The 16,597-nt window shown below is 41.3% G+C and overlaps 1 protein-coding gene across 1 annotated transcript; it reads right to left on the minus strand.

Annotated features, from left to right (window-relative positions):
* Positions 1–6,612: 6,612 nt before the first annotated feature.
* LOC111239420 (vascular endothelial zinc finger 1-like) lies at positions 6,613–14,820 on the minus strand. The gene is made up of 7 exons (XM_022769298.1): positions 14,779–14,820; positions 13,904–14,652; positions 12,571–12,640; positions 11,372–11,540; positions 9,073–9,114; positions 7,592–7,657; positions 6,613–7,396 (listed from the first exon to the last, which is right to left on the minus strand). Exons 1-7 carry the CDS (start codon positions 14,818–14,820, stop codon positions 7,029–7,031), a joined length of 1,506 nt encoding a protein of 501 aa, XP_022625019.1. The 3' UTR covers positions 6,613–7,028.
* Positions 14,821–16,597: the final 1,777 nt, after the last annotated feature.

The following is a 16,597-nucleotide window of genomic DNA, read 5'->3' on the forward strand; positions in this document are numbered from 1 at the left end:
CTAGCATTTTTATGCTTAATTATATTATTTCGTCTCATTCCTTGCCATACTATGACCTTTCTATGACCTTATATGCCTTAATATACTATGACGTTTTTTGGCATTTTTCGGCCATACTATACTATGACGTTTTTTGGCTTTTTTTGCTTTACTATACTATCTTGTTGCCTGGCCGTACTGTCACCTTTTTATGGCCTTTAATGCCTTAATAAACTATGATGTATTTTTGACGTTTCATGCCATACTATACTGTGATGTTTTTTTATAATTTTTCTTTCATAATATATCAAGATCCTTTTTGACATTTTATGCCATACTGTGACGTTTTTTGATGTTTTTATGCTTTACTGTACCAAGATGTTTTATGCCTTATTATACCGTGACGTTTTTTAACGTTTTTATGCATAACTATACTATGTTGTTTTTTGACATTTTATGCCCTAGTATACTATGACGTTTTTTGACGTAGTATACTATTACGTTTTTTGACGTATTTATGGCTTATTATACTGTGACGTTATTTGATATTTTATGCTTTAGTACACTATGACGTTTTTTGACGTTTTTATGCTTTACTGTACTATGATGTTTTATGCCTCATTATACTCTGACGTTCTTTTACATTTTTATGCCGCAGTATACTGTGACGTTTTTTGATATTTTATGCCGTAGTATACTATGACGTATTTTGACGTGGTATACTATAACGTCTTTTAACACATCTATGCCTTACTATACTGTGACCTTTTTTTGATGTTTTTTGCCTTAGTGTACTATGATGTTCTATATCCTTACTATATTGTGACGTTTTATGCCTTAGTTAGTTCCTGACGTGTCTATGCTTCATTATACTATGACGTACAATGTCTTAGTTTACTATGACGTTTGTTGATGTTTTTATGACACATTATAGTATGGCATTTTATTTATTATTGTACCATGATGTTTTATGCCTAATTATAGTATCACATTTTTATGCCTTAGTATACTATGACGTTTTTATGCCTCAGTGTAGTACAACGGTTGTTGACGTTTTCAAGACTTACTATACGTTTAATGCCTTTTATGCCTTACTGTAGTATGACTTTTTTATGCCCTACTATTACATATATACATACAAACATATATTACACATTTTCACATTATGCATGCATGTGTTTACATATATATATATATATATATATATATATATATATATATATATATATATATATACATACATATATATGTATATATATATACATACATATATATGTATATATTTATATATATATGTTTGTGTGTGTATGAATCTATTTAAAATTATCTATATATACACCTTCGTACGGATCAACAATTCAAATAAAACAGGAGAGTCAAACTTGGAGTTTTAACTTACATTTGGTAATAACATGTATAAAATCTTGGTGTAATATTTCAGTGAGCTGATTCTTTGCTCATTCAGATTAATGTTCAACAAAGACACAGTTCACACAGGCCAGAACATTTTCCAAGTTTAATAGTTAAAGAATGAAAAAACACCGAAATGTTTTTGTCGTCACATACAGACCATGATTTGGCACAAAATCCCCCACAGTCCACTCCGATAAGCAAAGTCACAGAGGCACTTTCATCATGAGCGGGGCCACCTGTCACCGAGGAGCCTGGAGACCAGAGACACCCACACACACCGGGACTTCAGCAACCATTGCAGCCTCCAACAGACCTCAACTAAAGCTAAGCAATCAACTGAAACCAGAGGAGACTCCTCTCCTGATGTAGGCGAGTGCAGGGGGTGGGGTGGGGTGGGGGGTCAGTCCGGGGATTCAGGTGAGATGGACAGTATTGACTTTCCTCTGTGGCACTCAGCATGGACAGTCCACAATCATGTTTTATTGTTTTCTTTTATTTAGACAAACCCAAATAAAAGGCACATAAAACATTGCGCATTATGTTTACATAATTATTCTCAATGGACATACATTTAAAAAAAATGTAGGAATGTTTTACCTTTCTGCTAATCAGAAAGCCTAGCCTTCGTATATACAAAAATTACCATTGTTAATGTTCTAATACAAAAAGATTTTATAAAAGGTTATTTTTTTCTTGCATGTGTCTGTCATAACTAACATGTCCTCTGAACTAATGGTTTGTACAAAGATATACATTCATTTGCCTTCACATCTGCCAAATTCATCATAAAAACTTCACAGAGAAGAAAAAAAAAATCTTTCGTTATTTGGCCAAATAAACGGTTTGTTTTTTACGGAAGAGGATTTCTACGGAACAAGATTAGGGCCATGTGAAATTAATTTTTTTCTTTTTTAGATTTATGACTTTTAACTCAATTTAAAATAAGAATTCTGAGTTTTAAGTCAGAATTCTTGAAAAGAAAAGAAAAATCACATGTGGCCCCAATCTTCTTCTGTAGTTTTTCACATTAGGTTGGAGTCAAATTAAAAACTTAAATGTCACTGATACATTTACACCTCGACTTAAATAAAGATCAATTCATGGTTCAAGGTTGTTCCTGAAGTACAAGATGATAACTTCACAATCATTAGGTTAAAAAAAAAATAGAAAGAAAAAGCTAATCACAACAGTTTGGTTGTCAGACTGTGGGGCAAGTCTGAACTGATGAAGGCTTCCTTCACAAAACGATTCCATCACACAGCACATCTGGAGGAGGAAGCATCAACGTGTGGAAAAGTCTTGCAAAGTATTTCAGGCACACTTGTTTACGGCCACTGGAGAAGGACAAATGACACCACATACTTCCTTTCATCCTAATTTTTTTTAGTGTTTTGTTTTCATAAAAGTCACTAGCCTTCTAATAATGGTTGTTGAACTCAAACCTACTCTGGACAAGCTCAGTCATCCACATGCAACATCGGAAAAAAATAGAAAACAAAATATGGGAAATTAATCAATTTCCAAGATCATAATGCCATTCCACATGAGAGCGTTTCCCTTGGTGGACAGTTGGCATGCGTACGACGGGCCGAACATCTGGGCTGCCGACACGTAGACGTGGCCAGGTGAACTGTAACAAACAGCGCTCATCGTCTCATCCCATCAGACTGAAATGCCCTGGTTAAGTACCACTCCTCTGTAGTGTGCACATCCTACAGTTTGCTGCAAGTGCTTCAGAGTTCCTGCACTGAAAAAAGGCCCAACTACAAACAGGCTTCACACACTCTCTCACACACACACACACACACACACACACACACACACACACACACACACACACACACGGGACTGTGGGACAGTATGCGAGCCTGGTGCAGGAACTGGGGCTGAGATCACAAAAGAGACGATTGTTAACGTGTTCGCTCCGTTGTTCAGTCGCTCTCTGTGACAAGCACAATTCTCTAATCTGTTCAAGTGGAAGTCCTGGACCTGGTGTGAGTGAAACTTCAGCCTCACATAGAGCTCATGGACACATGATTCACTTTGTGCTGCAGTTGAAGAGAAGATGTTACACTGTCACCTTGGTCTTCACAGAAGCCTCAGTGTATTTCAGGTTTATCACTGTTCACAGCAGCTGGAAACCCTGTTGTGATGTCATAATCACACACGCTCAGTGATTGGCCAGGTGTGAAAGAACTTCACACACTTCTGTTGCTTTAAGTGCAAACAGCCAGGTGACACCTCTTCAGGTGAGTCTGAAACTGTGAGCAGTTGTCCCAGAGTCCAGACCACATGGACACTGACTTTAAGACGTCCGTCCACCTTCAGGACAAAATTTATCCATTTGAACCAGTAAAATATTTTGGGTTGATGATGAAACTGTTGGGACGAATCAGAATGTGTCAGAGGACGTCAATGAAGCAGGCCGTCCTTCAATGTGGTCCAGACCACCTCTGAATACAGTCTGAGGGATCAGATCTCAAACGCGTCCTCAAGGTGTCTCAGGTGCGCTCACACCTGAACTTAGAGCTGACCACTTGTGATCAGATCACCTGAGACGGATGTTAATACCAGGTCTGAACGGGGCCTGAGACCATGATGGGGTTTAACTGGTACCAGAATCCATTCAACCTCTCAGGCCTCTGAAACAGGACTCACTGGACCACAGCTTTGTTTCAGTCCTGATGGGACAGGACTGGTGACGCTGCAGAGGCCGGACAGAGGTGTGGGGCTGTAAGATGTAGTGGCAAGGTTACATATAATCTTGTCACTGTGTGTACGTGGTTGCACGTTGTCAACTCCCGTGTTGCTTGGCAACATGAATCATGTTACTTCCACACACTGACATCTTTGCTCTTTCAGGCACACCTGAGCTCTGAGCGGGAAAACAACACCTCCTTTGTGATCACAGCCTCAGTTTTCCAGTAAAGATAAACTGCCAGGATTTAAAAAAAAACAAAACAAAAGACAATAAAATAACAGTTACAACTAAACAATGAGCGATGCAAGAGAGACGGACAGAGAAACTGCAGATTACAGCAGGACAAGGCTGGATGATCGTTTCCCTGAAGCTCCTTCCTGCTGCTGACAGGTCTGATCTGTGCAGCTGCCGACACCGACACAACTCTGTTCACCAACTGATGAAAACATCCACAGGAGCATCACAACCTCATCATCAGCAGACTGTTCTCTACATCATCATGATCATCTGACCTTGGACGAAGGGCTAGAGACCGAAACATTCGACGTGAGGATGATCAATACTTTGTGATGCTAAGTTGCAGGATATCCTTCTTTGCACGACAGAAATGATACTTTCCAACGCGCCTGAGACAGATGTCTAAACACCTTCATCGAGAAGAGCGGGAGATGAAATGAGCAGTTCTGGTTTTCACTGCTGCGTTAGGCTTCGTCCACTTTACTACGTTTTCATTTTAAAACGAAAGTGATCTCTGTCCAGATGAGCAGTTCAGCTGCGTATCAGAAACTCTCCATCCAGACTACTGAAGAATGATAGTGAACAACAGCTGCAAAGACAACAAGGTCAGTAACACTGTCATTCATGTTGTATTCACCACTGGTAGTCCAGGCTGATGAGAGCCAATCAGGAGAGACCGTAGGTGTGACCTCATCGTTTACAGAGGTCTCAGTTTGTGTCCAGACTACAACACAACCCCAGAGTTTTCAAAATAAAGCACAACCCCATAGTTTTCAAAATAAAACCGGGTCTTGAGAACTCTGGAGGGGTGTGGACGGCAGGAGGAAACGTAGACAAAGAGTTTTGTTTTAAAATGAAAAGGAAGCCATAGTCTGACACTGGGTTCATCTCTGAGTTGATGGCTCCTTCCTGTGATTTTAATAGTTTCTGGACAGCAGCGATCAGGTCCATTAACCTCTATGAAGCTGCAGCTGATCAGATGACACCTGTCAGCAGACTGTTGGTTTTCAGCCTTCTCTGGGACTGTTGATAATCAGACTTGTCCTCTCCTCAGTCTCTGCTCATGTCTCTGTCCTCTCCGGATGGACGGCCACATCAGTGGTGATATAGTTCTTGCATTGCTGCCTGTGCTAAGCAGAGAGCTTCACTCTCCCACAGGTAAAAGGCAATAAAATAGTGTCTCATATTTACAAAGAAATGGTCAGTGTGTAAAATGTTGAACATGGTTTTAAAAGACTATTCTCAGTAACCTTCCTGAGTTTGACTGACAGTGATGGGATCCTACACCTACTAAAGTAAACATCTACCCAGCTCAACATACAACAGGTAACTTTGGGACTGCTCTCGTAGCAGCTACGCTACGCAGCTCTTTGACCTCTACAGGTAAGAAATGTCCTCAGTAATCAAAATTTTTATTCATCTGACTTTTGATAATACTGCCATTTAAAGGGCAAAAACCTGGGGGACATGCTCTCCTCGCAGCTGTACCTTCAACTGTCATGTCCTGATATAAATACATTAAAAAACTTCCAAACAAATGTCACAGATAAACTTGTGTAGAACATCCAGCAGTGAGGAGTGACTGGTTTCCAGCAATTTCAAAATACAGACATGGGGGGGGGTGTCCACAGTATCACTCACCCTCCCCCAGAATGGAAGCTTTGTTTTTTTTTTGTACTTGAACTTTAAAATACATGAACTATTAAATACTGATAAGTCCACTAAAATAACAAGAGGGAAAAAAGAACATGAAACAAAATCTGCCTCAAGAGGAAGCATCAAGAACAACAAGACGTCCACTGCAGGAGCTGTTGAACGAGCCTCAGGTACAGTCAGGTGTTTGAACGGGTCACCTGTACGGGACCAATAATGTCCTTCAGTGGCTAAACAGAAGAGAAAGAAAGAAGGGCTCTAAGAGGGTTCGACTCTCCACAGCAGGTGCTGCGTTCGCTGCGTTCGCTGCTGCAAGGAGCCGGCTAACCGTCAGCTACCTGTCGTAGTACAACAAACTGCCCAGGTTTGTAGAAAGGGGGAAAGAAAAGGGATAAATACAAAAGAAATACAGGTGAACACGCAGCAGCTGAAAGTGAAGTCACTGCCCAATAATTCAAGCCAAGTCAAAGTGGAAGAATTCGTTGATTTAAAGCTGCGTTATTAGTGAAATAATAATCATGGGTTTTGGGAGAGGAGCAACATTTGAACATGTCATCTTCTACCGTTTAATTATTCAGTCAGACAGGGTCTCCATGCCCCCCCCCCCCCACAGCTCCACTGGTGGGTGCGTCAATAATTTTGTAAGAATTTTTTTGTCCTTCATGGTCTAAACGTTCTTTAAAGGTTTTCAGTTTCTTTCAAAATATAGAATTCAGTGGGAAACACTTAGAAAATCTTTGGTATAAAACGTTTGTTATTTACACAGAATTACTGGATCCCATGAGGTCATGTGACACCAGTCAGGTAATTCATAGATTCATAGAATAGATTTGATGAGCTCAGAGTTTATACTTCAAAGCCAGCTGCTGAGAGTGGAAGCCAATCACATCTGGAGAAGAGACCCCCCCCCCCTTTAGATCATCCAATGGCAGCTTTAATGAGTCCTAACGTTAGTTTAAATGTAACTCGGACTCCACAGCTCTGACCGGCTCGTCTGTTATTGGGCAGTTACGACATCATCAGTGTCACGTGGGCTGAAGCAGCTCTACCAGGGGGGGGAGGAAGGCAGGACTTGGGATAGAAAAGGCATGCTATCCATGGGCCTCATAGCGATGTTGAGGGGCCCGGTGATATTCATGGGCATGGGAGTGGTGATGGCGACCGGGTGGGCGATATTCATGTGCGCCGTCGTGGGGATGTTGACGGAGGCCAGGTTGACGGGGCCAGTGATGGTGACGGGGTGCTGCAGGTTGACGGGCGACGTGATGTTGACCGTGCTGGTGGCGATGTTCATCTGAGCGGCGATTGTGACGGGGTTGCTGGTGATGCCACCGCGGTTCACGGCTGAGGTGATGGCGGCTGCCGAGTTGGTGACGGGCGTCGTGGTGGCCGAGTTGTGCACGCTGTTGGCATCTGTTTAAAAAAAAAAAAAAAAAGACAGGGAAGTGAATTCAGGGCTGGATCACCTGGTGAAAATATACCACCCCTCCAACACAAGGACAGCCCACAGCCCTCTCAGGTCCTGGGCTGTTTATCTGGGTCACTGGAAATGTCAACACATTATTAATACATGATGTCAACTGTGGGAATATTGTTGAAGAAACCTACCTTTGTGAGAGTTGTCAATTAGGACTTGGAAGGAGTTATTTAAAATCTCTCCTACCGTCAACTCACCTGAGGGGTAAATTCAAAAAGCAGGATCAATAGACTAACCAGCTAACTGTCTGTTTTCATTCAGTTCAAACAGTGACACATTATCAAGGACATCTTCAGCTCTGTGTATGTCTCAGGCTGGATTCACACCACACTGCAGGACCGTCTCAGATCAGTTCAGGGCCAGAACATAAGGCTGGCCGATTCATCCAGTTTTATTTTCCATTATGATTTTGGTTTCTGACGATTATGAAAACAAGATAATCCAGATGAAACGATTATTGTATTCATCTTTAGCAGTTTGCCCGTTCAGAGACTCCAATCTAACATGCACTTTTTCAACACAGTTAGCAGGTATAAGCGGGTTTTTTAAAACGTGGGTAAAGCCGCTAATAAAAGCCCACCAAGCCCTTTTCCACTGCCAGTCGAGTTTATCTTTCTGTGCGGACAGAGAACACACTTACATAGCACACGCAGAGTGAGCTGCTAGCCGCCATGCTAACAGTTAAAACAGATCTGTCATGTCTCATTCTCCAGGTTTTTGCTCCTGTAAAAGTGTCACAGCCTTTGTGAGACACCTGATCTGTGATTGTGTTTTTAGAACTTATTCTGAAGCTGCAGCTCATTCTTTCATACTCGTGTGCAGTGTAGCCACCACTGTGTTTGTGGTTTAACAGCGCCGTGCTGGACAGGTGACAGGTGTGTCCAGTGTCTGTGCTCTGAAATATCATGTACAACCGGAAAAACTACGTGGACAGAACATTTTTAATTTAGAAATCTGTTTTTATCCTGTTTTTTCTGTTATTGGTGGTTAAATATTAGCTTTACTATCAACAAGCTGCTGCCAGTGTTGATGTGTTGTGTTGCGTGCACACTAGACTTTCTTAAACATTTAATAAAAAAATATTTTTTATTAGTTTTTCCGTCAAACTGTATTTAAAGTTGAAGAAAGTCCACTGTTAAAAATACAAAGTTCAATAAATGCGTGTTTTTTCCAAAGTCAATGAGTAATCGAGTTCAATAACTGTGGTTATTACTTTTGGCATAATCGAGCAGCCCTACATACAGGCCCTGTTGGCTCACTGATGGGAAATCCCAGTCTTTACCAAACATGATATTTTCCTTTGAATAGTAAGTGTGTGATTCATCAATCAGCTCACAGTCAGTCGGGTGATGCAGTCTGGCCTTTGGTTTCAGGTCAGGTGGTGTGGATCCAGCCTCAGTGTTATGGTCCAGTCTGTGGTTAATTTCAATCATCTACTGATCCTGCTTCATGAAATTTAACCTTACATTAGCAAAACAGAGAGACCTTTAACTACACCAGTCCTCGGAGAAAAGAAAAAAAAAGGTTTCTGGTACAACGTCAAGAAAAACTGGCCACTTTTGCAGGTTATGATTGAGTGTTAAGGGGTTTCTGCTACGAGCTACTGGATTACCTTTTCGTGGCCCTGAGTGGTTCCACTGCCAGTCACTTATGCCTATTCAGAAATACAGACACATATGGGGTTACAAGAGCACAGGGCAGCAGTGCTGTCATCTGGGAGGCATCTTCAACAGTAGTGGGGTGGGGGTGTTAAATATTAAACATTTATCATGTTTCACTGTTTGAAACCAAAGGCAGAATATCAAACAAATATAATAATCACTTTATGATTAAAAGCATTTGGGACATTTAAATGTTTCAGTTTAGTAAAACGATGTTTTCATTAAGCAGCTTTCAAGACACAATCTTCAATGACTCTTTGTTTCAGCTTGAAGCTGCGTCTCATTTTGAGACGAGAGATTCGTTTAGTCACTTCTAAAGTGACGCGACACCACATCAAAATGAATTTACATTCACATCAATTATGACATATAATACATGTATCCTTACGAGGGCCACTGAAGTGATTTAGTGCTGCACTTCAAAAAAGTTCTTGAATTCACAAAAGACGGATTAAAAAAAATGAATGGTCACAATCAAAGCAACAGAGTCTGAAATGTTCTGCCTTGAAGTTCTTAGTGTAGAAATGCTGGTTTATACATTTCCTGTCAGGAAACTTCAGGCTCATAAAGCCTCTATCTATTATGATAGTAAATTAATTTAATTTATAGTAAATTTACAAATGTTTGGTGTGCAATCACACACACAGGTTTTTTTAATGTTTTTTTATGTTTTATGTTAAAGTTTTGTGCGGACTGTGCATCATCATGTAAAGATGGTGTTCTCTGCTGTGGAAGCTTAAAGATCCATTAAAACATTTGATAATATGAAGAATATAAATCCTCCATCGCAGGGAGCTTGTTTCAGATCATTATTCTAGGCCAACAAAACCAAAAGAAAACTGTTTTATAAGTGATCATGGACAGCCAATCACAGAGGAGCAAGCTTTAGTAGGAAACAAGTTTAAGGTTAATAACTGTGAGTGTCATGGCTGTGTGATCTAAAGGTCAAAAACACTAGATTTCAAACTCTGTTCAGTGAAATGTTGTAAAGGTAACTGCTGACTGGATCTGTGTGTCAGATGAGCTGCAGGCTCTAATGTGCAGCACTGAGACCACGAGCAAGAGCGAACACAGGAGCTGCTCCACAGTTAGAGGGAAAAATACTCGTCTCTCTCAAGTCAGGTAGAAACTTTCCATTCTTAGTCTGAAGTATAAATTCAACTCAGAGTGAGACTTCGTACTTTTAAAGGAGTAGAAACTATCATCACACTGACAACACATCAAAACTGACACATTTAAATGAGCAACGTCCTACAAAGAGTAAAAGGTTTGTTCTGAGGACAGAAGCTCAAGTTTAAGATCTGATGGAAATGATCATTAACGAGTTTCCTGGAGCTTCAGTAAATGAACAAACTGTTGTTGTAGTTAAAGTGACTGATGACATTCATGTCTTTTTATTCTCACTCATCTTTGATCATCGTGTTTGTTCAACCTCATTCAGAGGAAAAATAAAGCAGTGGTGTTAATGATATAATAATATAATAATGACAGATGATACATGATCCTCCAATTCAACTTGTATTTCGACTCGTGATTAAAAAAGGTCTGAGAAGACCAGGTGAGTGTTTCCCATACACTGATTTATTTGTGGTGGCTGCCACAACATCAACACTGACCTCCACATATTGATCTTCTATTTATTTTTGTTATTATTTCGAATGGGTAAAATCTAACTTCATTATAGAGCTGCAGACAGCTCATTGCTTCAGTCAGCCCCTCCTCACCTCTCTCCCTCTCACCTGTCTCACACAGGGGAGCTGCTGGGGACTGGACACTAAGATAATATGTACCTTTTATATATATATATATATTATGTAATACCTTATATATGATATTATTTCATCATTCATTTAAATATCACTGTAGGTAAGTAGTGTGGCATCATGGGAGTTGTTGTCTTCTGCACCACTGCAGTCAGTTTCTCCTGGATTCCTTCAGGTTTTTAACTCTCCAAACAGACCCAGGGATTAATTAATATTATTGATAACCCCATTACCTATAGGTATCAGTATTAAAATTTCCACTATAGCAACTGACAATCAACAGTACATGTGATAACACCACTACCTATGGGTATAACTTATTTATACTGTTTACGATTAGCAATCAACAGTATATACAGCTGTTCATGCCCCCCCTCCCCCTCAGCATGGTTCTGTTGGAGGTTTCTTCCTGTCACCGAGTGCTGCTCTTTGCGGAGCTGCTGGTTGTTGAAGTGAAAACGTGGCTGTGATGTGAGGAGCCACCTACCTTTGTTGTTACATGGGTTGCTGAAGCTGGCCTGGCCGTGCGTCTTGAGGTGACTTGTGATGTAGGCGGCGCTCAGCATCTTGCCACAGATGTTGCAGGTCACTTTGCCTTCGTGCCTGATCATGTGGGAGCGCAGACGGTCTTTGGTAGCGAAGGCAGAGGTGCAGGCCTGAGAGAGAGAGAGAAACAGTCAACACCTGAGGAACAGAAACCTGTGACTGGGATTCTTACATCAACACGTTGGAAGGAAAAAAATATTTATCAATGCTTTGTGATACGAAGACATGGGAACAGAGCGGTGACACCATAACAGGGAGATAGGTGTGAAATGCTCGTCCTCTCTTCTATGTTCAAGCTCTGGTTTAATCCATTCAATCCTCAGACCCACATTAAGACTTTTCCTGGTTTTTCATTGCTTTGTGTTTTGCCTTGTAAAGTTGCTTTTTTTGCACATATTCTGAATGAGCTCAACCTCAGCTAATTATCTGTCACTCAGTAAAGACTTCTGTACAGTGGAACAGGAACAGACCTTGAATTTTTCCTTATTTTATAGATAAAAGCTGTAAACCATAAAACAAAAGAAAACTCACGTGTTTGGATTGTTCTAGAGGCGATCTAAAGTTTCCATCTTTATCTGATCATGAGTTATTCTTTCCTTTGGAGCAGTATTCATGAAAAATGTCTCTAAATATGTGACTGGTCTCGTCTTCTGTCTGTGTCTGTCTCCTCACTCTGAGCTCACAGTAAAACAGCACTGCTCCCATTAGTCTGGGTTTATAACAACTGACAGCCAAGCCTCTGAATCAGGCGCTCTGATTGGCTGCGACAGCTCCCAGTGGAGCCAATAGGAATGTCAGTGGCGCGACTCTAGACGTCAGTAGCAAAGATGGCGGATGAGAATCAATCCATAAACGGTGAGGCCGTCCAGTTTACGGACTGAAGGCGGAGACTCAGACAAACAGGGGCTTGGTAGAAAGAGCTGATTCTCTAGTTTCACATGAAGAAACAACATGTCTGTGACCCTGGACTGACTGGAGCCACTACAGCACATTTACCTCGTTGTTTTAAAGCAGAGGGAACTCATACAAGAAGTAACGTGCAGTTACCAGCAGTAACTCACTGGCCAGCTGTTCAAGTATAGAGTCCACACACAGACGGAACATGAAGGCAACACTGCAGAGAGGAGTCATGGCTCTTACCGTTACTTGGCACTTGAATGGCCTCTCTGAGGAATGGACATGCTTGACGTGACAGCTTAGGTGATCAGGTCTGTGAGGGAGAGATGAAGACCAGGAAGAAAATGTTAATCCTTCATCTTCAGCTCTGCAAGCAGGATCGCTCCATCCACATGACTGATTACTGCAGAGCATTTTACAGCGACACACATCTCAGACGTGATACTGATCAAAGCCGGTCCACAGAGGAGACATGGCGAGGTTTATCATGTCTCCACCAGAGAACCGGGAGGGGCAGGGACTCGTTTCCACATAATTACCGATTACCAATCAACAATAACAATCAAAGTCATACATTTTAGTGCAGTTTTACAGCTAATTGTGTAAATTTCCAACCACAATAAATCACAAAAAGGTACAAACTTTATCATAAATGAATGAACACACCCACGTACATAATGAATCCCAAATATTACATTAGCTACACCAAACTCTCTGTAGTTAAGTCCAGATTTTTTAAATTAAAATACAACTAAGACAAACAAGATACTTATCAGAGCAAAAAACAGATAAAATAAAACTTTACTCAGGTCAGCTCCAGTTTAACAGATGCCCTGAGCTCCATCCTACAGATCAATACCAGGTCTGATCGTTAAAGTTAATAAAACTCTACTGTGTTTTATCCACCTCAGTCCGCCACTGTTCCTTTATGACAGCACTGTGAGTGTATCACTCACCTGAGAGTAAGTTTTATTGTGTGAATGTGAAAAATGATTGGTGCATACAGGTGCAAGTGTCTCTTAGTCTCGATATCCAGACAAAATAAAACAACCTTTTTCTTTTAGCACCTTCACTGGTTAAAATGACAAATGTCAAACGGCAGATAGTGTTAGCTGTTGCACATTAATATAAATTTGTCAAAATTAAACTGGTTTAATTTTTAATTTCTTAATTGAATTATCTATTTTTAATGTTTCTTTTATTTCTGTTAAGCACATTGGATGGCCCCTGTGTATGATAATGTGCTGGACACATAAATTTAAAGTGCTCTCTGGAAGCTGGTGTCTGTCTCCAGCCAAAGATCTTTTGTGAGGGAAGATGCTCCACTCTGTAAAATCAATGCACAACAGAATAAATCATCTTCTCTCAAGGAATCACATTCTCCAGTTAAACTATCATATCAGGCTCCAATAAAACTTCAAATTTTTTATGTTTCTTTAAGAGACGAGAAACTTGATTGGGACATCCTTTTTTTTTATGCTCGGATGTCTTAAGATATTTTTCATGAACTTTATCAAAATCAACGATGACTGTTTTCATGCACCTTTCATAAAGTGCAGGATTAATGATCACGTACCTGGAGAAGCCCTTTCCACAGACAGAACAGATGTAAGGCTTGTGAACTCCGCCGTCGTGGGAGCGGACGTGGTACGTCATGCGGTCCTTCCTCTTGAACCTCTGCTGGCAGATGGGACACTCAAACGGCTTCTCGTCAGAGTGCGACAGCTTGTGGCGGTTGAGGTGATACACATCTCTGAAGGCTTTACCACACATGTCGCAGCCGTGGTTCTTCTTCACCGGCTTGGGGGGCTTCTTGGGGAGACTCTGCTGCTGTTGGTGCTGCATTGGAGTCATGATACTCGTGCCCGTGGATGTTGACGTGGTGGCTGTAGTCAGGATACCAGCTACAGTCGTGATGTACGAGGGGTTTGCACTATTCTCACGCGGTACAGTGGATATGAGCGGCACCATGGTGGGGGCTGTTTGTGTCTTCTTAGGCCGCGAGACCATCTTGATGCCGGTGTGGCAGGACTCATGCCGCCGCAGGTGGTAGCTGTCTCGGAACGCCTTGTTGCAGTAGCCGCAGATGAAGGGCGTCTTTGATTTAGGCTCCTTTTTGACCACGGCGACAGGAGGCCCACCGCCTCCCCCTACCCCACTGGCCACATTGTCTTTAAGAAGTTCTGCGGCGCTGACGGGGGGTTTCTGGTCCAAGGGAATGGGCAGCACCGGTTTCTGATCAGGTGGCTCCGTCCCAGAATTGAGCAAAGGCAAGAGGCTGTTCCCGGCGACCTGGTGCTGGTGATGCAGCGCCTCATTGGCCTGCTGCAATGAGAGACACAGGAACACCATGTGAACACACATCCTGAAACCACATATGAAGCCAAGGACTGACAGAGTGTTGAATCCTGGATCTCAGGATATATATAACTTATATCACCGGATCCCAACCTGTGGGCTGGGACCCACTGGTGAGCCACAAAGGTATTGCATGTGGGCCATCAAATCATTTGCCAGTAGGCTGCAATTTTGGTGAAAAATAAAAATACAAATGTTTAAATGTTTTAAATCTTTCCTCTTTTAAATTTCTTCTCGTTTTAAGGCCAATCACTGTGAGCATCATAGGAAGTTTCATGTTGGTGCTGCTGGACCGCATCGTTTACTTGTTTGCTATCAAAGTGAATAGTTGGTTAGCAACAGGAGGACTTAAAAGGACAGACGGTGAATCAACACGTGATCTCTACCTGTCAAATAAAACAGTTATCATTGTTACCGTTATCATTAAAATAAAAAGTGCTGTGAGGCATTACTTCAGGGTCGGATGTGGGTCGCCAACATCTGAGGTTTTCAACGGCTCATGAGATGGAAAAGTTTGGGAGCAACTGTCTTACATCAGGGTTCCCCAACCTTTCCAGCTCATGTCCCCACAGCAATACAGAGGACAAATAACACGTTCTCAGAGCACTTTTTATTTTAAATATTCAGGACAAACTCAAGAACGACCTATTTGGTCTGGCTTTTAATTGGCTTTTATTTATCTTTCTATTTATTTCTAGGTTTGGTATTATATCTGAACTGCTACTTTTATTAGTTTTTTTCTCACTTCCAAAAATCTCCTCTTTTTATCTAATATTTTACTATTAAAAATTATGCTATTTTATCTTCATTTGCGCTGTAGGTGCGCTTGTGTGTAGGAATACAGTAGTTCAGCAGTTGAGGAAAATGTAGTGCCAAAGGAAAGAAGCTTGAATTGTTTCTTCTACAGGTGTTTTCTGCTGACCCCGCCCACAGCACCTGCTGCTCCTCGAACTGAATCTACTGCAGGTAACACACTGACTGAACATGACGACGTCACCCAACCCCACGTCTAATAACCTCAATTATCACATGCAGGACATTCAAAAAATCCAAAAAGCACATTTAGATATCTTGGTTTCCTCCCGTCTCTACAAATGTACAAAACACTATTTACAAAATAAACTTTATTTTCATGATGCTGAGCTATGAACCTGTTATACAGATTTAAACCGCTGTGAATGAGGGCGACTTTAGGCTGTGCAGCTTCACACCACAAGTTTCACTATGGTAGGATTTGTTGGGGTCAAATTATGTATTGCATTTAATTGGATTCTACATATACGTAATAAACCAGTTATTCTGTACATCATAACAATTTAAAACTTTAACATAATTTAAAACTTTAACATAATCTTTATGTGACAGTAACATGGGTCTCAACACATAGGAAGCAGTTCACATTCAGTGTACGTTCAATAAACCCAAACAGTTGGAGGGAGGGTGGAGGAGCAGGTGTTCTGTGGGGACACATAAAATTATAAAATCCTGCATCTGAAAATCTGAAAACCCAAAACAACAAAAATTATGTCAACAATAAAAGAGCTGAAAAATGTTCCTCTCTAATAAATGAAGCAATGACAGGCACAGAAAATGCAACCCCAACAGCAGTTTAAAAAAAACACACTGTGTAGGGAGGACATCTTAAGTCTGCAGCTGCTGGCAGGCATTGTCCGATTGGTCATGGCAGATCCCCAGTGGGACGGGACGAACAGAAGGTGGGGGCTTGTATGAATATTTTGGCCGGAGAGAAAAGCTGAGATTCACATTGTAACCAGCAACTTTACAACAGGTCGGCCCGGAGCCTGGCGATTGAGACGGCCTTGTTCTCTTCTGTAATCACCATTGGGCAGGGTTAAAGACCTGACCCATGGCTTTTCAGGTTCAGCCAAGCATCCCAACCCAGTCAGCCGGG

This window comes from Seriola dumerili, unplaced genomic scaffold (assembly GCF_002260705.1).
Source record: "Seriola dumerili isolate Sdu_G_001 unplaced genomic scaffold, Sdu_1.0 BDQW01002637.1, whole genome shotgun sequence".
In the NCBI taxonomy this organism is placed as follows: Eukaryota; Metazoa; Chordata; class Actinopteri; order Carangiformes; family Carangidae; genus Seriola; species Seriola dumerili.